The 27,697-nt window shown below is 46.5% G+C and overlaps 1 protein-coding gene across 1 annotated transcript in view; it reads left to right on the forward strand.

Annotated features, from left to right (window-relative positions):
* Nucleotides 1-24,715, forward strand: part of Prp38 (pre-mRNA processing factor 38) — a 38,420-nt gene extending 13,705 nt beyond the window's left edge. The window contains exons 4-6 of the mRNA XM_075673203.1: nucleotides 2,107-2,192; nucleotides 15,079-15,189; nucleotides 23,991-24,715. Of these exons, the coding sequence (XP_075529318.1) occupies nucleotides 2,107-2,192; nucleotides 15,079-15,189; nucleotides 23,991-24,644 (851 nt within the window). The 3' untranslated portion in view covers nucleotides 24,645-24,715. The remainder of the gene's footprint in view (nucleotides 1-2,106; nucleotides 2,193-15,078; nucleotides 15,190-23,990) is intronic.
* Nucleotides 24,716-27,697: the final 2,982 nt, after the last annotated feature.

A 27,697-nucleotide genomic window follows, 5' to 3' on the forward strand; every position in this document is an offset into this window, starting at 1 on the left:
AACTTGTTTATCTTTTACGGATGAGCGCTTTTAACGTCTAAGAAATGTTAGCGCTCAGCCCAGGACGTGTCTACATGTATCGAAAGTTTCTAGAATGTTATCGATGCTTTTGTCCGCAGTCTGTTGTCGCCGAACCTTGTGTAATCTGATTGCATGTATGCGCAACATGAATGGTGTAGAACTTCGTGGAAGGCATGCGAGTCCCAGCGATCACTCTGGAACATTCAACGACTGATCTATAAAAGCCGACAAGCTTGACCCGCTGATCAGATTTTGATGGTCGCCGACTGTGTTGGCCGTTGTCGCCGTTCTTTAAGTGTAGCCTGTTTTTGTGGGCACAGGTTCGCCCAATAAGAGTTAGTTTCGTCTTTCACAGTATTGCTACTGTGTTCGTAATACGTCACTCCACGTGACAATAAGGTGAGTGTTGGGCGTGAATCGTTTCATTTGAAAAGTCTGTGTCAAAAAGTGGTGAGTAAAGCCCACATAGCTTTTGTTGGTTTGGGATGTCTGTGTGTCCCTTATAAAGGCTACAGCTGTTGTTCCTCCTTCAAAAGCACTGCTAACTTTGGCCTTCACCTTCTTCTGTGTGTCGTCATGCAAGCAGCAAACAAATGTGCTTGAAAGTCTAGTGTGCAATGGTAGGCGATAGTTCGGAACAGCCTGACACATAAGTCCTTTGAATACGGAGTCTTCAACAGCACTGCAAGGCTGTAAATCAGGTGCTACCATGGCAGCCACCTTGTTATGTAGTGCTTGAGTCTTCTCTTCTGACACTTGCTCAGTGCGGTGCATAAAGTCACTTATCGTTGACTGATCTTTCCCAGGCACACCTGCAGCGCTCTTCCGGTACTCCTTAACAGTGGCCGGATGCTGCTTCAGATGGTTGGCAAGCGTAGTCACAACTGTCGGCGTTTGGAGTGTTGCGCCCCAGTGTCATGCACTGTGCCATCTATGACATCTTCACGAAGTACATTTCCGAATAGCACATTTATCTCTTCGTTTCAATGTGGTCTCCAGATTATTCCTTGGTTTTGTGGATGGCTTGCCATACGCTTCTTCTTCTGCCACGACACGCGTCAGCAAAAGTGCACAAAATTGGGTCCTCGTATCGCAGGTTAGCCACGAAGAAACACTATAAACAAATTTTTTCTTTCTCTCTTGAAGGTGACACCTTCAGCTCCTTTCTTTTATGTTATTTATTTGCTGGGTAACCAAAGCTCAAGTTTCAGTGAAAATTCTATCATGGCATGACATATTAGGATGAATTATTAAAGTCCCCTACCAGGCCCCATAACAAATTTTGGTTATATGCGTTCTCCCATGCTGGACCTCGGGGATTGCGTGACGCATACGTCACAGGCCCCGCCTTCATTTTTTATTTCTTCTCGCTTCTTTTTTTTCGGCGCTATGCACTTCCGCTGACGGCGTCACATGTGAGCTGATGTCTCATTTGCGCAGCGCACAATTTTGCGTGCTGTGTACATGGAAACCTGACTAGCAGTATAATTCAGTGCTACACAAATACCGAGGCAGAACAAGCGGATCTCGGAGCATGATCACGCGTGGAACACGGTAGAAAATGGCATAGTTTCGGTGCATGTGACCGCATGACCGTGGGAACAAGCAGACGAAGCGGCAGTACATCTCTATTGCGTCGGTGCGAAGTAAAACAAAAAAAAACACGCAGACATTCTGTTTGCGTGTTTTATTATTTCTCTAAACTTCAATTCATCAATTCAAGCAACAGATCGCGCAGATAACAGATGTCTCGAATAATTCTCGAAGTAACGTGTCACCACGAGCGATGTCACACTGCGGACACCAGTGCATAGGCACAGGCATACGAGTACGTCATCCTCCGGCTTGGAGCGTGGCAGCTGCGAGGAGAAGGAAAACGGTGTTTGGTTTGAAATTTCGCATCTTTTTGCGGCGAGTAGCAATGTAACACTTTGCAGACACAATCGTTATCGTGCAATGTATGCTCTGCGCTTGTCAGCTCAAAATGGCCAAACCTGTTGAAGGGCCCTTTAAGAGTCGAATCTTTCAAGCCTCGTACGAGCATTTTCATTGGTGTTTCTTTAAGAAGTTTCTTCTGTTGTGCAGGATACACAATCGTTCACATGGACGAGTTCATAGACGAGCTGCTGCGAGAGGAGCGTGTGGCGGATATCATCATGCCTCGAATACAGGTGAGGATAAAAATGTTTCTCTCACGTACACACTCAAAGATGTGGTGACATAGAATAGACGTGGCAGTCTTCTGTTCGTGCATGAAATTTGTGCTGGGATCCCTTTGCTCACACTTGGGCATAGCACTGTCATGCTCAATATGCATAGGATCCCATTACTCAAGAGGCTTCGAGACCTCACGGCAGGGCCGACTTGTGATAAATTGGTGAACTACCGTATTTACTCGAATCTAGGCTAGCCTCGATTCTAAGCCGACCCCCGAAAGTGCGAAGTCAGGAAAAAAAAAAGAAGCTTACCTCGAATGTAGGTTTAACAAAAAAGCGAGTACAGCGTTCACAAAATGAACACAGCATTTATTGAATATGAACATGCTGAGCTCATCCTACGTCATCATCACTGCTAGCCTCGTCGCTATCTTCCTACGTTTTTCTCATTGATGCTGAAGTCCTGCCCGACTTGAACGTTTGACGATGCCTCTGCGGCTAGCACAACTTTTCGTTTGAAAGCGTCACTATAGTAGCATCGTCTGTGCAGTAGTGCCCCGCCGCATGCCAATATGGCGCAGATCAAAATGCTCATGTACTACAGTTGGTTACTGGTGCAGCTAGTAGCGGCTGCAATACTGACTTCTATATGGCACTAGGCATTCACCAGATTTATCAATTTCAGTTAAAAACTGGTGCATATACTAAAATCCTCCAATCAGAGCCACCCTAGAGTTTGGTATATGATTACTTTAAGAAGTACCGGCCTAAATTTGAATAAATACGGTAATGCAGTTGATGCTCGTTACACTGGACCATAACAATCTAGTGAGAAAGGTTTGTTATATCCCAAGTTTGTTCTATCCAAAATTTGAGCCACGGTGTGCAGTGGTGGAGCTTCGCATGTACTGCTCTCTAACTTGAAGGTGATGGCAGAAATGATAAAAAACAGCAAACTTAAGATAATTTATAAAATACTTTGCATGGTAATCGTGTAACCATGCAGCATGGCATGGGAACGGATGCTGGCTTTTAAAATATGACAGTTTCCCTACACTAGAGCACGTAAACACCTGCACAATGGTGGGGAGCCGGCTAGCTTCCCCCATGCCATGCCATCTTCTCAGCCCAAGTGTGTCACTGCTGCTGGTGACACAAACATTGGCTACAGTTTCACTTTTACTTTAATTCGTGAACTCTTTCCTTACCACTGTAAATGTGGTCATTTTCAGTGCTTTCACGTTATAGCATTTTATTTCAAGACGCATTAGTCGCAGCGTATACCGTATAGACTCATGTAAAGGCCGCACTTTCACAATTTTGACGAGGTGGGACCCTTACGTGGGACTGAACCGTAGGGTCAAAATGGTGTCGGCGCAGCTGGTGATTTGTGCACACCCTGGATCTTGTGCATGCCCGGCTCTCACCATCTAGTAGTAGCACACCGAAGTATTAAGTGTGCGAAAATTCATCGATGCTTGTGCACTGCATTGGGGAACCGAACGCAATTGCTTCTCTGTTGGAAATATTTTTCCAGAATTTTGGGCTGCCAAGTTGAAGGTGTGGCCCTTATATGAGTCTATGCGGTACTGATATTTAGTGTTTTGAATGGAAGTAAAGCAGAAGTAATAGCTCAAAGAGTTTTCAAGAACTCTTTTGAGAAACTTCAAAGAAGCACGGCAAGAAGCATGTATGAAATTAATAATTTGCTATTACCGAGAGTACAAAAAAAAGGAAATATATGAAATATGCTTTTTGTTTCTAGTTCCCAACTTCTGTAAGTTAGACTGTGCCAGAGAAATATGCAAATTCGGTGGCGTATTAGCCATACTGATGCCCATCGATGCTAAGCGGGAAAGCCGTGGCTCTACGAATGTGACAACAGGCAAGTGCCAATGGTGCAGGAATAATTTGTTTCTACTCGTTCTAGCAAGCACCTGTGTCCTGCCTTACTGCATTCTTTAGGCTCTTGAATCGATGGTTTTCAGGTTGGGGAGCCTGCACAAGCCTCCTCATACTTGATTAGAGTAGATCTTGTGTATATATTGCACAGGATAGTAAAATAGTTTGATCTAGCGACAATTTCAAATATAAATTACGCTTATCCGAAACCTCTGAATGGTTCAAACGGTTTCTCAACATCCTGAAAAGCGGGAATTTACCGATTTGCCTCTTGAAGGCCATGTTCTACGCAAAAAAGTGATCTTATTTTTTTCCCATGAATGGCGCATCTCGCTTGTGGCGCAGTACGGGGCCTTTGATACACCTTGATGATGTGTGGAGTTTTATGGCGCAAGGGCCAGGTGTGGCCAAAGAGTTGATACACCTTATGGACTCGCGTAATGAATACACTCTTTCTATAAAAAAAACGAAGCAAAGCCGGAGGGTGCATTTATTATCCAGGGTAAATGTTATGGGAACTTTATGAAAATGGCAGAAATCAGAAAGTAAGAGAGTAATGATTTGAAAAATGCATTAGATAACTCATGTTTGCAGTAGAAATAAATCTATACTATTTGCAAACCATAACAGCATTTTTTTATAACTTCACACTTCATCAGTACCACCAGACCTGTTGTCTAAGTCGCTGGTCACTTCATCCACATCGTGGATCCGCAACAGCTTGTTCTTATGGCAGCTTCTGGCCATCTGCCATTATCCCAAGCATCACGTGGAACCACTGCTTTTTGGCACCTGTGGTTTTTTTTTTTTACAATCACGCTGTGTTCATCTCTTCCCTTGAACATCCTGCTCATCAGCATTTTAAAATTTATCTAAACTCTCTGTCCAGCATGCAGACATGTAACTCGACTTAGGGCCCATCGCACACAGCAAAACCATAGACAAGAAGAAAAGCGAGCAACAGACATGCGAGCTCCTCACTGCGCCCGAGTATGCTTACTATGCCGACCAAATGCCGGCAGCCCCTTCTTCACTTGGACTCTCCTGTGAGCTGTGCCCAGCCGTGCATGGTGCATGCACACTTTCCTATTCGTGACTCCAACTAAATGCTCGTCCCCAAGTGGCCGTGCCAAGAAACAGCCAATCTAGGTGCAGCCGCAGGTTCACCTTGCAGTGTGCACTGCAACATTGCCTTGTTCAGTGGAACCCCGATTATACGACTTTGAGGGGGCCGTGCAAAACCGTCGTATAATCAGGGTGTCGTATAATTGAAAAACTAAGAATACAGGCAGTGACACTCAGTCTTTCTAAAACAACAGCTACAGACTGCCTGAATAAGCCTATAGCGCGAACCTGCACTGCTCCAAGGAAACTATTTTAAATTACTAAAAATAAATGACACCAAGCATTTAATTGGAGGAGGTGTAAACGAATCTTTATCCTCACCTCTAAGAAAAAATATCTGTGATCTTTTTCTGGACATCTGCCCAGCTGTGATGTATCAGCTTCCTCTTTAGCACTGCAACATCTGGCAGCAAGTTGCCGACATTGTAGCCTGCACAAACAAGCTGCCAAATGTCAACGCTGTGCAACAACGCATCTGTGAGAGTCAGAACGAATATATAATTCGGAAACAAGTTCTTTTCACTTATCGTCGTTGTCTGAAGTGTAGACAGCTTTCATTGGGCAGTACTCTTGGGCGATGAGTGTTGTTGCTGCTGTGCGAAGCTCATTAGCACTGCCAAGAGCACTATTGGCCAAATACTTCAAGGTGTTCAGTGCCATGACGAGCAGAGTCCCGCGAAAGCGAAACTCGAGATCACGTCTCCTTCGAGCTTGTTTGAGAATAAGTATAATTATTTCATTCTGGGACGGTACCAGGCTACTATGAGGTCCACAGAGTCCTTCTGATGAGCCACACATTTAAAGAGTGCCTCCCGCTGGTCTTGTCATCTGCGAATCGTTGACGTCGAGCTGCCAAGCCAAGGCGGGGTTTGCCGTCTTCTTGGCCATCGAAATTGCTCATCTCTTGAAGCGGGGGTTACGTTGCTCTACATTACCATGACATCATGAGTAAGCAAAGTCAAAGCATAATAATACTATACGAGCGATAATTATACTGTACTTAATGACAGTCGACTTACATACAGTAATCTCTTTACTACATTTCGAAGTATCAATATTTCACCGCCAGGCCTCGCCACTTACTGGTTTCTCTTACTTTCTTTGTCCATTTAAAATTATACTTCCTGCTTCAATCCCGAACAGTTTGCTGGATTCTATCACTATAAAGTATGGTCATTTCATTTCCATCATCTCACAACACATTCTGGCCAGTTATCAGCCCCTTTAAGAGGCATTGTACGAAAGGGCGTCGGCGTAAAATTGAGTCATATACAGTCGAACCCGATTATATCGAACCCGTTTACATAGAATTATTCTATATATCAAACAATTTCTGGACACGATATAGTTACAATGAGTATATATTGCAAAAATTACGCTTACATCGAGCAATCCTTTACGCTGACGACACTACCATCTTCTCCTCAGACAAAAGTCTTGATTCACTGATGTGTAAGCTTAATCACGACGCGGCAAATACTATAACCTGGTGCCAACTTAACAAACTACACATTAATACTGCCAAATCTAACTTCGTCATCTTCTCAGCTAAACAAAAACATATCTCAGTGTATCCATCGCTAACCTTTGCCTCCGGTGTACTTTATCCTACTGATAGTGCACTGTTTCTTGGCGTCATATTAGATAAACACCTAAAATTTGACAAGCATGTTTTATCCTTAACAAAGAAGGCAGCATATGGAATTAGAATATTAATTAAAGTTCGAAATTTCTTTAATATGAAGACACTCATCTCCCTCTACTACGCTTTTATTCACACGCATATTAACTATTGCATATCATCATGGGGAAACACGTATTCTACACATTTATCTCCACTACAGCATACCCAAAATCAAGCAATTCGCATCATTACACGTAGCAGCTACACATCGGAAGCATCTCCATTGCTCAGATCTAACGGCATTTTATCGTTACAGAAACTAAATAAATACTCACTTGGAATACTTGTTTATAAATCTGTTAACGGAAAGCTCCCGTTCCCTATAATTACTACCAGCCAGTATCCATTTTCCACGTCTACCCGTTTCGCTTCTACCAACAGCTATTTACTACCAAAACCTAGAACTAATTATGGTAAATTTACTACTAACTTTTCAGCCACATTACTTTGGAACTCATTACCGTGTCATATTAGGATATTCTCTCATTTTTACACATTCAAATCAAAACTTCGTAAATTTTTGCACTCAATATAACAATTTGATCGTTATCATTATATTAATAAGTGCTTTGTTTCGTTAAATATTTTACTGCGTAAGCTAGTGACTAACTTAACATGGTGTCTTTTGTCTTTGTACATAGCTGCTTTGTATTCATATATCCTACTCATTTGTAATGGGAGGTCCCCTGTACAGTCTATTGACTATGGGACCTCCCTCTGTATGTATGTATAATCCCCATTTGTAACCTGATTATTATGCAAATAAAGAACTTGAAATAAATAAAAAAAAATAAAAAATAAAAACATAGCAGCGACACCCGATATATCGAACGTCAAGCGGCGGAAAGTGCCCCCGGAAGTTTGCTTTTCCTCGCGGTGGCAGAGAAAATCCGGCTGCGCGGCTCCATCCAACCGCTCTCCCTACCGTGACCGCGCCCGACCGCGCTGCCTCGGACGAGCCGTCGGCACCCCCCCTGCAAAAAATGATCCTGGCTCGCCCACAGCGCTTGCTCAGACAGCCAATCAGATGCTCTTGTGCCCTCGTCGTGCAAGATGGTGATAGTGCGACTTGTCTCGCTGTTTTTGTGTGCGCCTTGTGGGCCTTCTCCCGCAGTGTTGCCGTGATGAAGCGGCAAAATTTGCCTTTCGTCGTGAAGCTCGCAATCATAAATCGTGTCGAACGCGGTGAGAAGTCGGATGTCCCCGCAGAGCACAAGATTCCGAAGAGCACTCTCGGCACGATGTTGAAGAATAAGGGGGAGATTAGGGCTAAAGCGTCCAAACTCTCGACCCGGTGCTCGTGGCGCCCGACCCGTACGCACGGCCGAGTACGAGTGGTTAATCTGAAATTGCTTCAGCCGTGCCGACTTCCGCGTGCTCAGTGATGACCGTAAATTCTGATAAATGCGACGAAGCCGTTGCCAGTGTTGCCGAAGTTTGGAGCGAACTGTCAGAATTTCCGGAAGCTGTTAACGAATTAACGGTGGATGAGTTTGTGAGTGCAAATGATGTGTCGCGACCACGGGAGAGCCCGAAAACGAAGACTACAGTGCCAACATCGTACCTAGCACAAGTGAAAGTGGGCACAATGAGGAAAGCAACGACGGTCCCACATCCTCCTAAATGATTGGTGCGCTCGCACTAGTCCGGTGCTTCTGCGCGAATGCGGAAAGTTCCGGCCTCAGCTGCTCCGACTCCTTAATGTGGAAAAGTGTGTGCGTCGCAGGCAGTGAAATTGCCAAAGCAGAAGAAAATGCAGGACTATTTTGTGCGAAACTAAGCTAGTTTAATCAATAAAGTGATTTTATAAATGGTATGTGCTTTTATGACATCCAATTATTTAGCAGGCTTATATCGAATTATGCTCTATATCGAACTGATAGGCATTTTTTTGCGAGTTCGATATAGCCGGGTTTGACTGTAATTGAGTTTTTTAACGTATTATTTCTCTGGGGGTTTTGCTGGGACCAAATCAGTTCGTTGTAAAGTGCGAATTGTCACATGACTGGGGGACGTATAATCGAGGTTCCACTGTAATTTTCAAATAGTTATGATGCTGCCGCGCACAAGTGCTAAAAAAAAGAAAGAAATGGATGTTGAAAGAATTTAGCTGTTTACCATTATGGCGTGTCATTGCGGTGAAAAGATAGCAATTCATCATTTCATCATTTCCCAAAAGTAGCAGACGATGCACAACGGAGAGCGACATGCGTAAGGAACTCGTGCATTAGGTAATAGGTGACTGACACTGTGGTGGTTTGTTCACAACAGCTCAATTGGGACAACTTCTTTATTTCCAGTGAGTAGACCCATTGCTTTTTTTTTATATACCATATTTACTCAAATCTAGGCCGACCCCGATTCTAAGCCGACCCCCTAAAGTCTGAAGCCAAAAAAATATGTATATATATATTACCTCGAATGTAGGCCGAACAAATAAGGTGAGGACAGCATTCACAAAATGCAAACAGCATTTATTGAATCCGAACGTGCAGACCTCATTCATCGTCGTTATCGCTGCTAGACTCGTCGCTGTGTTTCTTGTCACTGTCACCTTCAAACAGTGCAATATCTTCAGTGCCATCAAGCGCCTTAGATATGCTGTACTTTTTAAAGGCGTGCACGATCAAAGTACCTGGGATGTCGTCCCACGCTGCACCTAACGAACAAAGTCGGCCAAAACTGTCTCCACTTCATGGTGAAAGCCTTTCTTTGGTCCGCTAAATGCCATCCTTGTTGTGGTGCACGCAAAAAGCTGCTGTCGTTGTCCCCTCCAACGATGTACGTTTTTCTCGTTGATGCCGAAGTCCCGCCCGGCTTGAAGGTTCGACGATGCTGCTGTGGCTATTACAACTTTTCGCTTGAAAGCGGCACTGTAGTGGCATCTCCTGCTTGGTGCCATCGCGATGACACCACGCTGCACACCGATACGGCCAACACGACACAGGTCAAAATGGCAACCTCGCTTGTGTACGGTTGGCTACTGGCACGGCTAGTAGCTGCTGCGATACTGACTTTCCTCGATGGCGCTAGCTATGCACCATGTTTAGCAGTTTCAATGAAAAACTGGCGCGTTTTTTTAAATCCTCGAATCTAAGCCAACCCTAGAGTTTGGAATATGATTATTTAAAAAAAAAAAAACTATCGGCCTAGATTCGAATAAATACGTATTTTAAATATATCGTTGGCGTTTCAAATTGCACATTGCACTTACTTTGTTTAGGTGTTTTGATAAATTAGTGATGCACACTTAAACTTCATTTAGTTTGGTTAGTTCAGTTTTCTGCCCCAGCATTACTGTTACTAATGCCTTAATCAGCAGGAATATTCTCACTAGTGTACTTTTGTTTGGAGGCGCCCAATGGAACTCTGACTTCTTGTTATCCCAAGGCACTCTGACCAATTAACGTTACAGTCTTTAGCCTCGTTCTGTCAGTGCATAATATCCATATTTAGCTTCTGAAAGCACAACAAACGTTACATCGTATATATATTGTGAGATGCTATTTGTAATATACAGCAACACGAATCACAGTGCGGAGTTGCCTATGAAGGTCAAAAACGGTCAAGTATCTTAGCTGTAGTAGTGGAGCAACACTGTGAACAAGTGCTTGTACCTTTCGGAGGTCCGCTGTGCACAAAAGCTTCCGTTAACCTGTGGCTCGCTTGAAAGGCTGTTCTTTAGAGAAGACTGATGCGGCTCACTAGGCAGGTCGGACGTTTGCATGCACACCACAACAATATCTGTGCTTTTGTTGCTGAAATCTTTGTGACTGATCAAAATAAGGTAATCGGCAGCAAGGATGCTTTTGGCTATGACGAAACACCATTCTATGCCACAAATGAGAAACTTGGGTGCAGCAAGAAGCTAAAGAGCCGCCGTGAACCTGGATGTCGTAGCCATCTTTGTTTATTTGGACAGTGTTGCCAGCACAAGCAACATATTCCTTAGTTGCCAATTACGACATAATAAAGTCCGCTAACTGCGTAAAGTTACTGTTGCAGAGAGCCAGTTGCGGTTTTCTTCTCTCTCGAGTCTGCGAGGTTCCTTGGTGCCGGCACTGATCGCAAGCGTGCGGCAAAAACAGGCTGACCATTATCGTGGTTGTTCTTTTCATCGGATCCCAAGCATCTGCAATAATTCACAGCCTGTTCTTACTGCACGCTTGCCGCCAGTGTTGTCTCGTCATGGATTTGCCATCAGCATCTCAGTCACCAAATCCACCACCTCTGACGATGTGCCGCCACGACTTTTTTGCCACTAGTGTAGATGTGCAGCATACATAAGTTAGCTGCAGAATTTTGTTTACATGATCTTGGCGTTTCTCACGTGGCATCATTCTAAAGTGTTTCCAACACAGCGATGGGCATTGAGATTAAGTATGATTGCTTTAATTTAAACAGATGTGCGAGAGTAAAAGATTGTAGTCTCTCAGAAGAAATTACAGCGTGGCTGTTCAATCGTTGCACTACACAATTGCAAAGTTGGTAGCGTGATTATTATGCGAGGACAAAAAAATTGAAATTCTTGAGAAAATAGTTGGGGGTGCATTTATTATGCGGGCATGTTCATTGCATGAGTACAGTAGAACCCCGTACACTGTACAGTGAAACCCCGTTCATACGTTTTTCACCGGACCGAGGAAAAAAAACGTAAGCTTTTTAAGTGCAGCTTCAACTGTAGACAATTTATTTCCACAAAGTGCGCTTAGGACTTAAAAAAGTCTAGAATGGTGGCTTGCCGTTTCTTTCGCTCGCTAGAAATCACCACACGTCTCTCAATAGCCTGGAAGGCCGCATTACTGTCAGCGTCGCTGTGAGGTGCGACGTATCTGCGGAGGAGGTCCAGAGCCGCGACCGCTTCTCCAAAGCTAGGATTTGGCAACTCCCCGGCATCATGCGGCTCGTGCTCCTCGTCGTCACCGCGCCATGGCAATGGCAACGGACGAAGGAATACCCGCGGGAAGTTTTGCCCTCTTTGGCGTAATCATGCTAACGTGGTAACGATTGTTTAGTATTGCTGCAGAGCGCACGCGTCCGCGCAAGCCTGGTGGTTCGCGAGAAATGTAAACGAGAGAGGAGAGCTGGCCCAATAGGCGGAGCAACGCCAACTTCCGGCTTCCCTTTAGCTATAGCTTCGCAAAGAGTGACGTCAGGGCCTCTCCTGAGTTTCCTTCCTCCGTGAGTTGACCCGTCCAACAAACCAAGGTCAACAAACCATGCGGTAACCGTAATCACAGTGATGATAGTGAGAGCATTTTTCACGAATGGCCACCTAGTAGCAGCCTCCCGAACTGGCGTGCGGCTTCTTGCAGCCAGTTCCATAGCCAAGCCCGGCCAAGCCCGGTCAAAACTCGTCAAAAGCCAAAATGGCGGTTGGAGCGCATTGCCTACTTTAGCCCAGGCGGGTTCGGGTGGCGACGCATCGTGCGGGAACGTTTTCACAGCTACTACATAACAGCGGGGTTCCTTATACATTGGACCTTATGGAAGCTATGCCGGGACTGGATGAAAACGACGTAGCAGCCGGGAAAACGCAGCAGTGAGGAACGTAATAGCGGGGTTCTACTGTATAGTGAAACCTCATTAAACAGTAGTTGGCCGGAGCTCGGAAAAAGTGCATATTAAACGGTAGTACTGCTTAACCAAAATAACGTGAGATCGCCCGTTTACCTGTCAAAAACGGAACTCGGAGAGAGTGCGATGAAAGGGAAAAAACATGCAGTATTTATTAACTTCGCGCGGCAAAAGTGCTATTTTCGTTTGATGCCATGATGGCCTAGCAGCGACGACAGCGGCCTCAAACTTTCTGAAGCTGCGTGCCAGCTTTTTCAGCCAGCCCCCTCTTCTCGGCAAACACTTGCACGGCAGATTCCTCGTTGGCGTTACGTATTCTCTGTGCACGTGCACGGTAGCGCTGCAGAAGTCGCGGAGCGCCTTTTTTTTATTGCGGGGTGCTGTTCTCGTCGCGACGATTGCATTTGTGGGGCTGACGTATCGCGCAGCTTCTGACACTGTCGGGCCTGAATCGCCTGTCCTGTCGCTTTCCGTGTCATCCGGGTCACTGTCGCTAGTTGACACTTCGGCATCAACAGAGGCAACGATGGCGAAAAGTCGAACCTCGTAGCCGACATGTCTTCGCGGTTGCAGCAGCGCCGCCGAGCAACTTCTTCGCATTCCAAATGCCACACACTGTAGTCAAAAGCAGATCCCTATCGTGTGCCAATGCCGACTTCTTCGTGTCACGTTCGATAGCGCGAACGATGTCTAATTTTTCTTCTTTGCTGAGCACCTAGCGTCTTTTTTATCCGAGCTTCGGCATGACGCGAGTCCTTGGTTGCATGACGCCACAACGCTCTCTGGCACGGTGCCGAAGTGATGTTGATGTTGATGTGGCTTTACGCGCAATCGCACAGGGTGCTTGGAGGCCATTGTTCCTATCGCTGAGGCTTGTTCTGCCAGGCCGCCCGATGGAGACGATGCACTGCCGTGTTTGCACGACGAAAAGTGGAAACACTACGTGTTAACAATAAGCTGGTACGGTTTATGCGGATACAAAACACATTATGTTAAATGGCTGCTGAATCGAGGATTTCACTTTACTACCTTTAAAAGGACACTACTGTTTAAGCAGGTACGGTTTAACAAGGTTTTACTGTATATAAGGTACTGATCGCAATGCTAACCCCAAGAGCCTGCATGGCTTGATCGGACGTGTGAGTACGGTGTGCCTAGCATGCATTGAAGTGCTTTTCATTCATTCATTCATTCATTCATTCATTCATTCATTCATTCATTCATTCATTCATTCAAATAACTTTATTGAGTGGCCTGCGATTTGGTGGGGTGGACCTGGACTCTGCCTAGGTTTCGACCAAGGGTTGTTGGCCCTTGGCGGCTTCCTTGGCTCGCTGGGCGGCCCAGAGTTGGTGCCGCAGGTTCGAGCTGAGCAACGCAGACTCTCAGCGGGTTTTCGTGTTTTCAAGGTAATGTTGGAATGAACGCACTGCGAAAATGAGTCGGCCTGTTGACTACATGCTGTACCACCATGAGCACACTTGTCGGCACATTCATGCACAAATTGCTTGTGAATGTGCCCAGCTGTGTATGTGTTACGATACCAGCAATGAGCCTTTTAAAGGGCCAGTTGTCATTTGTGGGCAACAAGCCAGACATGCTGTTGTGTTGGGTTTCGGAACCAACTTCCTGTTTGAGCCAGTTCTCACTTCTCGACCATTTAAAAAAAGAGTCCCTGCATCTCATTTTGCATGACGATTAGTGTTCCAATGCCTCACAGTTCCTTCATTCTTGGCCTTTTCCCTTCAGCTGCTGCATTGGTGACTGGCGATGCTACATACACGCTGTTAGTCTCGAAAGTGGCCTTCAGCTTGCAGAACATTTGAATCCATTTCCGCTCACATGAACCATGCGAGCATGAATAAAACCCATTCAGTATGGGCCCCCGAATTGCGCAGTGATGAGCCTTGCATGCGGATGCCGCAATGGGCTTTTCGCAAAAGTGCAGATGTGGCTTGTGGATGTGGCGTTAAATTCTCAAATGTAATGTAAAGATCTGTCCAAGTGAAGGTTGGGTTCAAGTTCCTTTTGGTCGCTCACGGAACGCTAAAGTGTAATTTGCTGAATGTCCTTGTCTACGAGTAAACCAACCCGACAGCACAAATATCTCTAGTTCTGCATCCTATACCCGCCCCTTTTCGGTGTAAAGATTGAATGTCATTCACAGTTTTTTGTGCAATGCGTATCGGATGGCGAGGCTGTCCGTGTTCATGAAGCAGAGTGGTGATCTCCTCTTGCTGATAACTAACGGCCACCATTCGCACGAGCGATGGCTCCATATGCGCAGCAAGCATAACTGAGAGCACTCCTCATTTTTGCTTCATGTCATGTACTGCCCTTCAGGTTCAATCTCCTGTTTAACAACATCTGACAAAACAGGGCTGTTTCAAATTTGTTGGCATTAAATATTTCGGATGAAGCAAGTGATCGCGGCCCTTTTATGAAAAGTGCACTTGCTGGAGTGCAGTGCATCGTAGCTTTCAATATATCGAATGTGACAGTGAATGGGAGCTAAAAACACGTGTAGTACATGGCTGCACATTTACATGGTATTTCCAAAGGGATTTTGAAACTCTGGCATGCTCTTAAAAATGAGTTTAACCAACTTTGCAGAAGCGGCAAGTGCTGGAGGAAAGTGGGGAGCTGGAGCCTCGAGTGAGTGCACTCGAGGACGACCTGGATGACGTTGACTCGGGTGAAGATGAAATTGAAGACGTGCCCAAGGTCTGTGTTTCCTTTTTTTTTATTTGAACTCTCCAGCTATTCGCAGTGACTAGTTGCATGTGCGAGCATGGTCCTAATGTGAAGCATTCTTTGACTCCCCCGGCAGCATTGCCGTAGTTTGGTTTCCACCAGTCTCGCATGGTTCGTCGCATTATGTCTGTAGGCAGTAGAGAGAGCAACAGTGCAACACACATTGTCAGCTTTGTTAGCGTTATCATGCTATCATAGTTGCTGTCATACCGTCGTCAATTTGCCATCAGCATTATGCCGTTGCCATCGGCACCGTCAAGCCCCCAGCGTCACCTTGTCAATGTTATCACAGAATCACTTGCCTTACTCAGTGATGTGATTGCTGCACCAATTGTGCTGAGCTGTGGCAAGGCGAATTCTGCTGCATCCTGCTACATTTCAGCAAAGTATGAGACAGCTGCACCCATCTCGTGCAAAAAGCGTTGCTCAGGCTTCTTGAAAAACGTAACTAAGTTCTCAAGCACCGTTTCTCTGCGTAATTAATTGAAAGTGGTGTGGCATAGACCTGTGGCTACTTTAGTTCCTCTGTGGACCAAGTCAAGCCTCTACGATTAAGCCTGTAAGTGGAGCCCTCGACGACCGTCCCGTTCGCCGTCACCAGGTCGCTACCTGTCGCTGCAGCGCCGACCATACACTAGCCCAGCCTGGGGCCGGTCTGTGAGCCCATATCCGGAACACTAAAAGCAGCAACCGATGGAGGTGCGGTTGCTGTTCGGCGAACTAATGATCATCCGCTGCCACTGCAGACGCTAAAGAGACCATCTCAACAACGTAACAGTTACACGCTGCCGTCCAGACGAAGTCTCAAAGCAAAGAATGCGCCGACGAAAGACGACCTGACGATGCCACATACCAGCCACAGGTCGACGCGACGCAGCCGTGATCCAACACCAAGACCTAACTGTAACTCAAGACAAAGAACCACCGACCTTGACGTGCTTCTCGATGGCCACGCGGTTACTGCCTTAGTGGACACAGGGGCTGATTACTCCGTAATGAGTGGACACAGAGTTGCCCAGTTGAAGAAAGTTAAAACTGCATGGGAAGACCCTCAAATTCGGACCGCTGGAGGGCACTTCATTACGCTGACTGGAATCTGCATGGCAAGAATTACCGTTCATGACCGGAATTACCCTACCACCTTTGTTATCCTACAACAGTGTTCACAAGACGTCATTCTCGGCATAGACTTCCTGAACCAACATGACAGTTGAAGTCGAAATTGATAATGCTCTCGGAAGACCAAACAATACCGCCAGAAAGCTTTTGTAGTCACCTTGCCTTGAGTATGCTCAAATATCAAGTGGGCATGTCGCTGCGCTCCAGCATTATTATTTCTGTCGGCACCGAAAGACCCGCTGACATAGAAGGCATCATCAAGGATGACCAACATCTACTGCTTGGCCGTGAAATTTGCGTCGCAAGAGGGATCGCTCGACTCCACGGAGGGAAAGCGGAAGTTATGCTAACCAACTTCAGCCAGGAGCTCAAGCACATCAGCAAGGGCACGACAATCGCGTACATCAAGGAAATTGTGGAAACCAGCAATGGCTTTGTCCTCTCGGATTCTGCCGCATCTATCCCGACGGCCGTAGTTTCCGACCCAGACTTCAACGTAAATCCAAGTCTCCCCATGAGTAAGGAGCAACAGCTCAGAAGTCTACTCCGATGATACAAAGACTGCTTTTCGATGTCATCGAGGATTCGACAAACACCAGTCGCAAAGCATCGCATAATAACCGTAGAGTGCACTCGACCACTTCGCCAGAGCCCTTACCGAGTTTCGACGTGAGAACGTGAAGCTATTGGGCAACAAGTAAACGAAATGCTGCGCGATGACATTATCCAGTCATCGAAAAGCCCGTGGGCATCTCCTGTAGCCCTGGCGAAGAAAAAGGACGGAACCCTACATTTCTGCTTCGATTATCGTCGACTGAACAAGATCACGAAGGAGGACATATACCCCCTTCCATGGATAGATGACGCATTGGATCGGCTCTGCAACGCTAAATACTTCTCGTCTATGGACCTCAAGTCTGGCAGCTGGCAAATAGAAGTCGACGAGAGAGATCATGAAAAGACCGCCTTCATCACGCCAGACAACCTCTACGAGTTCAAGGTCATGTCATTTGGGCTGTACTCGGCGCCTACAACATTTCAGCGCATCATGGACACGGTGTTATCAGGATTGAAGTGGCAGACGTGTCTTGTTTACTTGGATGATGTCATTGTCTTCGCTGGAAATTTCGACTATCACCTTAGGCGGCTTGCGACAGTATTAGAGGCCGTCAAGTCATCAGGGCTCACTCTGAAGCTGGAAACGTGCCGCTTCGCTTATGACGAGCTCCTGTTCTTGGGCCACGTCATCAGCAAATCTAGAGTACGCCTTGACTCGCAGAAAACATCTGCCATCGCAAAGTTCCCGCAGCCCATCGACAAGATTTCTTGGTGTGTGTGCCTACTACAGGCAATTTGTGAAGGACTTTTCACGCATCGCTGAGCCACTGACACAGATAACGAAATGTGACGTCGAGTTCAAGTGGGAAACTCGGCAGGCCAACGCATTTCAAGAACTTAAACGACGCATGCAGTCGCTGCCCGTACTTGCGCACTTCGACGAGGACGCCGATACCGAAATCCACACTGATGCCAGTAGCCTAGGCCTTGGTGCCGTCCTAGTCCAGAAGAAAGATGGACTTGAATGGGTGATATCTTATGCTAGCTGGTCGCTGTCAAAAGCGAAAGGAAGACAAATATTCTACGACTGAAAAGGAATGCATCGCCATCATTTGGGCTACAGCAAAATTCTGCCCTTACCTATATGGCAGGCCATTCAAAGTCGTCAGTGACCATCACGCGTTGTGTTGGCTAGGTAACTTAAAGGACCCTTCAGGATGGCTGGCGCGGTGGAGCCTCAGACTGCAAGAATATGACGCCGCGGTTATCTACAAGTCCGGACGAAAACACTCTGGCGCCGACTGCCTATCACGTGCCCCCATCGATCCCCCGCCGCAAGACGAGGACGACAACGCCTTCCTTGAAATAATAAGTGCGGAAGACTTCACTAAACAGCAACGAGCAGACCCGGAGCTAAAACACCTCGTCGAGTATTTGGAAGGGAACACCGACGTTGTCCCTAGGGCATTCAAGCGCGGATTGTCTTCGTTCACGCTACAAAACAACCTACTCGTGAAGAACTTCTCACCAGTCCGTGCCAACTACCTTCTTGTTGTTTTGTCAGCGCTGTGTCCAGAAGTACTGCACGCCCTACATGACGATCCAACCTCTGGGCACCTCATATTCTCCCGGACGCTGTCGAGGATACAGGAAAGGTATAACTGGCCGTGTCTGACTGCCGACGTCGCCTGTTATGTCAAGACATGCCGAGACTGTCAGCGATGCAAGACACGACCAACAAGGCCAGCAGGATTACTACAGCCGATTGAACCTCCTTGCCGACCATTTCCGCAGATCGGGATGATTTGTTGGGACTGTTTTCAAAGTCAACATCCGGAAATAAGTGGATCGCCGTGGCGACAGACTAGCTCTCCCGCTTCGCTGAAACTAAAGCTCTACCGAAAGGCAGCGCAGCCGAAGTGGCGAAATTTTTCGTCGAGAACATCCTGCTGCGACATGGTACCCTAGAAGTCCTTATCACCGACAGAAGAACGGCCTTTACAGCAGAGCTCACCCAAGCCATTCTGCAATGCAGCGAGACAAGCCATAGGAGGACAACTGCCTACCACCCGCAGACGAATGGTCTCACGGAGCGCCTGAACAACACCTTCGCCGACATGCTAGCAATGTACGTCGACGTCGAGCACAAGACGTGGGACGCGGTCCTGCCCAACGTTACTAGACTAGCTTCAGTTTTCAAACTCGCCGCCGTTGCACGGAACCGCCACCCGCCTGCGCCTTCGTAGCGCTGCAGTCACGCCCAGCTTCACTTCCTCACTACGGCTACGTGGGCCGGCCGGACTAAGCACGCGGTGCAGCGTTGGTGTATTCTGTGGTTCGTTGTTGACGGCGAATTTCAGCAAGCATGTCATCCGTGAAACTGTAGCCTTTGCCGAGTTTGTTCAGAATATCAGCAGGCGATGCCAACGTGCAGCGTAACTGGCTGCATAGGCGCCTATTGGAACGATGTTGACAGTTCGGCACGCCACTTTTTCTGTGCTCCCAGCAATGCGACGATTTGCTCGGCGTGTAACAGAGCGATCCCTCGTGCCGACCGGGAACTCTCTGTGAAATCCACAGCATGCGCTCGTGCCACTGCTCCCGCGTTCATTGTCGTCGTCTTCCACAGCTGGCTGCGTTGCCGTTCATCATTCCAGTGTAGAGTTTCACTTCTGTCGCCGTAATGGGGAGGCCACGTTTACGGGGGTATGAGCCATTGCTTAAGAGAGTATGTGCCACTCATTGTCTTACGTAACGGACAGATTTAATTTTGTAGAAATTTAATTTCGAAGAAGCACAAGCGGCCAATGGCGGACGAAGGCTGCTGCGACGGACTGCGGGCATACCGTTAGTGACGTCGTTCTCTCCGTTGCAGCCGATTGTCCGTGTGACCTCATAATTGAGAAATATTTTAACGAACCCTCGGGATTAACCCAGTGATAAACATGGGGGCCGCACGTTCCAGCTTCGCTGGTTAACAATATTCACGGAATAGAAGAGCCGACGATTTATTTTTATTATTTTTTTGTGGCTTGTGTGTTCAAAGACTGACCTCAGCTTTCTTTTTGTAACACTTCTTTGGCGTGGTGGGAAGCTTCTGTGGGGATGAAGATCATCCTACAATCATGCACTTTGGTCAGATCTTCAGGCTCCTGAGCCTAATCTGTGCGAAACGTTAAGAAACTGCGCGAAACGTTAAGACGACAGGAAGAAACACACAATATTTAGAAACGCAGCTTCTTCGCTTCGCTGTATGCGTTGCTTCCTTTCGTGCAGTTTACCCTTCTTTCAGTATGAACCAACTGGCCTGATAAATCTTATTGCTGTAGTGCGGGTACCGCTTTCTCATGGTATCACTAATTAGGACAAGGGATAACACCATTGAGCGTGAAACGCGCAAACTGCCCGTCCGCACGAGCTCAAGGCTGCGGCGAGGCGTCTGCAGTGGAGCGCGATGGAAGGGCGCTGCCATCTGGCGGCTGTCACAGAAGTGGCGACAGAGGCTGTAGGCGCGCGGGAGGAGAGTTTTACAACTGAAGCTAGTCTAGTAACATTGGTCCTGCCGTACGTAACCTTTGCTTACAATACGGCGGTGCAAGAAACAACACAGATCACGCCGTTCAAGCTGGTTTACGGCAGGAACCTGACGACGACTCTCAACGCCATCCTGCCGCACGTCACCGACGAAGAGAATCTTGACGTCGCCACCTATCTCCAGGCGCCAAGGAAGCCAGACAGCTTGCCCGCCTACGGATCAAGAACCAGCAGCATACCGACAGCCGACACTACAACCTCCGACGACGCTACGTCAAGTACCAGCCCGGCGACCGTGTTTGGGTTTGGAGCCCGATACGCCGACGGGGACTCTGAGAAACTATTGCGACACTATTTTGGACCCTACAAGGTCATCCTATGTATTGGCGAACTGGACTATGAGGCCATGCCAGACGGCATTTCGCCTTCACAGCGGCGCCGTGCACGATCTGAAGGTGTCTTTGTGGCGCATCTTAAGCGCTTTTACGCATGCTGACGAACTTCTTTATTTTGTTGTTTCTTTGCTACGGGTGTTCTTGTTTATTTCTTTCATTTATTTGTTTGCAGCATCGGGTAGATGCTTCTTAAGAGGGGGGTATTGACACGTGTACTCCTTTATCTTTATCGGGTGACCACGTTTCACCGCCTAACAAATGTTATCACACAGCGCAGGATGTGCCTGCAAGTATCGGAAGTTTCTGGAATGTTATCGATGCTTCCATCCGCTGTCTGTGACCGAACCTTGTGTGATCTGATTGCATGTATGTGCGACGCGAATAGTATAGAACTTTGTGGAAGACATGCGGGTCTCAGCGATTACTCTGGAACATTCGACGACTGATGTATAAAAATCGACGCGCTTGACCCGCTCATCAGATTTTCGATGATCGCCAAGTGTGCTCGCCGCTGCCGCTGGTCTTTGAGTGTAGCCTGCTTTGTAGGGCACAAGTTCGTCCAATAATATGCGAGTTTCATTAATCACACTATGTGACACTACTATGTGACAATCACTACTACGTGACAATATGACTCGCCATAGTTGCTAAGTGTCTATGGTGTTGGGCCGCTGAGCACAAGGTAGCAATATCAAATCCTGGCCATGGCGGCTGCATTTTGAAGGGGGTGACAAGCAAAAACAACCGTGTACTTAGATTTAGGTGCACATTCAAGAACCCCAGCTGGCCCAAATTATTTCGGAGTCCCTCATTATTTATTTATTTATTTATTTAAAATACCGTACAGGCCCTAGGGGGCATTGTGTAAGGGGGGTTACAAAAGGAAAAAAAAAAATAAAATGGCAGATCATGGTTTTGGTGCATAAAACCCCATAATTTAATTTAATTTTTAAACCTCGATATAACAAAGTTGTACTTGCAGTGAAAATGTTTGTTAAGTCGCGAGCTTCGTTAATTCGATCTTTTAAAGTTTCAGCTGTAAAAACAATTTCACAAGTTACCAGCGCATTCCTGGCAGATAGTATTTTGTTGGTAAGCACTTATAAAGGAATCGAAAGAAGGTCATGCCATAATAGCGCGGGTATAGGTGCCAGCGTGTGCAGTGCAGATCGCGCCGATCAATGTGGCTCACGGTGTCAGAGATTACGTGTGTTGTGTCGCGCAGCACTCTAAAAATTGGATGCCATGGCTGATAGCACTTAGTGCCCACAGCTAGTACTCACAAATTAAAAACAAAAGTGTAAACAGATAGGGATATTCGTCCTGAGAAAAAAAAATTTTGCCAGAAAAGTCGAGCATTGATGGCGATAGCAGAAAGGTAACTACACAATGTAAGGGTCATAGTTTCAACCGTGTCACGCGCACTGGGGCAAACATTAGCAGATCTCATTCCATCCCCACGAACTCACTGTCACAACTCGAGCGAATGCTTCGCACCGTGTCCTGGAAACCCGAGTTTATGCTGCCACCAACCCTAGACACGTGGAAACCGAGTGCATACCTAACCACCAACTATCTCAGCTTGTGCTTTGCACTTGCTGAAGATTAGCTCTGAGATACACCACATGCTTGATAACTTTACTGTACTTTCACTCCCTCCGCATCGCCCTTGCGCAGAAGGAATCATCAGCTCTCATGTTTATTCGAGTGCTGTGAGCTGCCGTCCTTATCCCTCTGCAAGTTGTTTACCAATGCGACAAATGATGCAGTGGCATTTCCGGCCTACTGTGTCCCGGGGTGCACTCTTTGACAGCGTTTTTGCCACTCAAGCTTTTCGTGCAGTTTTGACGTCTAATATAACTTCTGCTTCGGCCGACATTTTTATAGTGTTTTGCTGGAGCCATACAGGCTCCAAGTACGTGCTTTAAATGTCCAAAAACTTAGTTGCATTAATGTCGTGTCACAATACTACTTCGTCGAGTGGTGAAATAAAATGTAATTTTCAATGTAGCTGAAATCGGGAAATCAATATTGTTCGTTACCTTGAGCATGTCATTAAATCGAGGTTCGTTATACCGAGGTTTAGCTGTGTACCATAAATTGTGAAATAATTTACTTGTTTGCAAAAACTGTGTTTGCCGAAGCAGATAGACTAGCTATGCAAGCAACTATTCACATAGGTAGCATAGTTTTATCAAAATTACCAATGCTTTAACATTAGAGGATATGTATAACCTGGAGATAACAGCATTGTGAGAACAGTGCCAAAATAAAATAAATATAGCATCGCCAATTTCATTTAGGGAAGTAAAGCAGAAGAGTGCATTTAATCTATTAAGCTCCGCTGTATTATTAACATGCCTTTTATTATTTAAGGAGTGCTTCATGTTAAAGGAAACATTTATACGAGCAACAAGATTGTGCTGAAGGTTCTGAAGATGCTTCCGAAGTCTGCATGCAGCCTGTCCAAATGCTTTTGTTCTTTTCTAAGTCAGTGAAGTGCTTTTTAAGCACGTCTAGGGCAACACTGCTTCATCCCAGTCCATAGTAAGGACTGCAATGAGGGCAATAAATTGAGTGCTTGGATTGAGTTTATGAACCAGCGAACACTTACTGCTTTTACATGACTTGCCCACTGTAAAAGCTCCATATAATATAGTTTAGAATTATTTTCATAAACCTGCTCTCAAAGTCCATTCTGATGCTCTTTGAAATGGCATGAGTCATTAGCATCGCTGTGCTGTAGATCGAGCCTCATAGAGCAATGAAAAACAAAGAATGTAGCATTTTTATAGACTTAGGTTGCTTACTGTAAGCATCATAAGTCCATTGAAATTTCATAGAAGTTCGCATTGTGCGGAACACGCTGGGGGCGACCAGGGAAGTCTGGAAAAGTGTGTGCTGGGTGTATGTTGTAGCTTGTTCAACATTGAGATGTACACATGTATCTGCATCATACTCGTGGAATTGCAGTTTCTGTGGGAGACACTGTGTCTCACCATAGTAGTTAGTAGTGGCAAAATGCAAAATTAAAATGCAGAATGCAAATGCTGATATACTTGACAGAAGCTTGGGGGTGTTGAAGGCCAACCGTTATTAATGTGCATACATCATCGCCAAACTACAGTAATCATGCTTTCTGAATTGTGTGTTTCTATCATGCAGGCACCTAGTGAGCCAAAGAAGGACGCCCAGAGACACCGCTCGTCGCAGTCCCAGCATGCGTCAGTTGGCAGCAAAGGTACTAGTCGTTCGGCACACGTTCGAGACCACCGTGAAAAGGGCCCACCAAAAGAGCACCGTGAGTTCCGCGAGCCACGCGACTTCCGTGAGCCGCGCGATTTCCGTGAACCACGTGACTTCCGAGACCAACGTGACTTCCGAGACCAACGTGACTTCCGAGATCAACGCGACTTCCGAGATCAGCGCGACTTCAGAGATCAGCGTGACTTCCGAGATCAGCGTGACTTCCGTGACTCGAGAGAATTCCGAGATCCGAGGGAGTTCAGAGACTCTCGTGATTTTCGCAACGATGGCCGGGGCGATGCTAGGGACTCTCGGGAGGTTAGGGATAAGGACTACCGAGAACACCGTGAGAAAGAGCACCGCGACCACAGGGACAAGGACTACCGGGACAAAGATTACCGCGACAAGGACTACCGAGAAAAGGACAAGGACTACCGGGAGAAGGACAAGGAGAAGGACAAGGATTACCGGGACAAGGACTATCGCGAGAAGGACCACCGGGACAAGGACAGCCGGGACCACCATAGCCGCCGGCATCGTGACCAAGGAGAGAAACGAAAATCGAACAAGTAAAGCTTTGGTGTTGCTGGTGCAAGTGAAATTGTGTACATATGCTTATTAAAGGGTGATCTATTGTTTTGACATTTCGTGGCTTGATTTCCGCAAGTGCCGCCATGTGGGTGTGTACGCTGAGCCCTGCTCAGTGGCTATGGCGTTCTCCTGCTGATCATGAAGTTGCGACTTCGATTCCCAGCGGTGGCAGCTGCACTTTGATGTGGCTGATATGCATAACAGCTTAGCAATTTAGATTTGAGGGCATGTTAATGAACCCCAGGGGATCAAGTCCAGAGCCTTTCACTATGGCATCCCTCATAACCCACAGCATCATAACGTTTCGGGACGTTAATCCCCACAATTTAATTTGAGTCTCCACCTGCCCGTTTGTCACATGGTAGCATCTGTGTTAATGTATTTGCAGTACTGCAGAATAATGGTGTTAAAGGGCCCCTCACAAAGTTTGAAAATTGCAAACAGACTAGTGCGATGTGCAGATCACGCGGCGACAATCTTGTCTGCAAAGTATTAAATGGCTGCACTATGCGAAACCATGAAATTTCATAAGACAAGACTGTGGGCCCTTTTTCCTCGAGGGAGCCCGGTTTCAGCCAGTGAGTCAAAGTCACATGCGCCTATACGCCAAATATGGTACGTGAGCTCGGTAAATAATCCAATGCAGAATGCGCAGTATCGTTAGTGGAAACGTATTGCACAGCCAAAAGAAGAGAAAAAAAATTGTGCAGATCCCTGGTACTGGGAATCGATGTTATGCGAGGCATTTTCCACGTACCTGGCTAGCTAGTATTGTTCGAGGTTATGTAAAATGATACTAGGTGAAAGGTGGACCAACGTGTTAGTGTAAATTGAGCAGTGTTCGTGGGTCGTGGTCGTACGTGTCTGTAAGGACAGCAGCATGACGATGACAACGTTGAAGACAATCGTTTGGCGGAACGGCATGATTCTACGCCGGCCGTTCGACGTAAGCTTATGACATGGTAATTGTTGGTTTCCGCATGTATGTAAACTCTAAAAACATTTGCACCGTTTGGAGCGTATATTTGCCACATAATAATTGTCATCTGTCTTGCCCACATTTCTTTTCTTTAACGCTGCGAGCCTGGTACTTTTAAGTCACGAACGGCTCGCACGTTGTCAGCGTGACACAGCATTCTCGACAGGAAAGTAGAGAGCACAGTGGCTTCAAGAAAGGAAACGTAAGCAAGACAGATGACGATTATTTTTCTGTGGCAAATGTACACACGGAAGGGTGCTACTGTTTTTGGAGTGTGGTGGACTAGTGCAAGCGAAATGCGGATTGTGACGCCATCAGTGACTGTATGTTGTGCATTCGTACGTACCTAGGTGGTCTTGTGGTGTATGTTAAAAGGACTGACAACCGATTCTTAAGCACCTATTTTTCATGGTGCAACGCAAAGCTCACCCACGGTAATGTTTACATCTGCAGCGGTTACTTCCAAAAGTGCATGAATATTTAGTAAGCAGAATTTTCCGATCGGAGCAGCCTCTAAAAAAGTAATCCCTCCTCCAACAACGCCGAGAAGTGAGAGTGATGTCGATAGCCTGCCTCGCAAATTGTGAAAGCCGCCCATCGTTCTGCTTTGACAGGAACGAGTGTAACTGTGGTTAACCAACTACATTTTGACCTTTTCGACCACTTTTGAAAATAAAAATCGGGTGCAATAATTTCGCGTTGTTGTACAGACATTCTGATATTTCCACCGTGTTTTCCCTCAAGTAAACGCCTACGTCATAGCTGGCTGGGCCACTGCGTCGTCATTCTGTTATTAGACGAGTCTAGCATACACATCTAAAACGAAGGCTTATCTGCACATTGTAACTCAGAAAAAACTGATAAAAAAACTACTGCATTTCAATACTACTAAAAAAAAGACAAAGAAGCGCGTACACTAGTAGAAGGTCACATGGTGGACCTCTTATGCAGCTTCATGTTTTTGCCACATGGGGCACCAAAGGTGATTTTTTACGACTTTTAGTGATGAAGTAAAAATGTAAATCCACTTTTAATGAGAAAAACATGGCTCGTTCTAGCCACTAGGATAAGGAATCATTCCATCAGTGGTGTTATGTTGATTCATGTTCTTAGCGGATGTCTGTCCCTTTAATACGACAATGACATTTGTACTCTGGGGAAAAATATAGCATGACTAACTTGTGTGAGCATGAGGTCAGTATACAATGTTGCACAATTGCTAAGCGTTCTATGAGAAAAGTAGACCAGTCCCGGACCTAGCGCAGTCTAACACCATCTGTGAGAGTGTGAACTGTCACAGGAACGAAGATGAGATGCAGTGTGCGGCGGAGGGGAGGAGGTGGATAAAACTTTATTTCGTCAAAGAGCATGTGCAGACGGCTCCAGGTTAGATGGCCATCAACCCATGGTTGACGGCGACCTGGGTGGCCCACTCCATGACGCTGGTATGTACGACCGAGTCTGAGCTGGCCAACATGGCCTCCCACTGCTCGAGAGAAAGATCATGCATAATATCCGCCGGTGGTGACACTATGCTACATTCCCATATGATGTCATAGGTTGCCAGTTCCTGGCACCATCTGCATTCCGGCTTAATCTCCTCCCTGTATATTTTGCTTAACACGTATGGATTCGTAAAAGATCTAGTCTGCAACCTTCTCCATATGCATTCCTGCGCCTTAGTCAACTTCTTGCCTGGGGGCGAATAAATCCTCCGCTCCAGTATATAATGGTTTGTAATGTCGTGAAAGGACACCAGCCCATCTCTCGTGGACCTCCCTGGAACGACCGGCTCACCTGCTCGGCTGATGAAACCTCAAGAATTCATGTGAGTCACCTCGTTCCCAGGATTCCCAAAGTGTGCTGGTACTCTGACAATTTCCACCTCCCTAGTTCCTCGCCTCGTCGGCCGATCCAGCAGTCGTGCCGCCGTGACAGATATTCTGGCCCTCGCCAAATTTTGGATGGCTGTTTTTGAATCGCTGAGAATCAGGTCAGATTCAGTATTAGTCACAGCCAGCACTATCGCCGTTTCCTCTGCAGTTTCTGAGGAGTG

Source organism: Dermacentor variabilis, chromosome 10 (assembly GCF_050947875.1).
Source record: "Dermacentor variabilis isolate Ectoservices chromosome 10, ASM5094787v1, whole genome shotgun sequence".
NCBI classification, from domain to species: Eukaryota; Metazoa; Arthropoda; class Arachnida; order Ixodida; family Ixodidae; genus Dermacentor; species Dermacentor variabilis.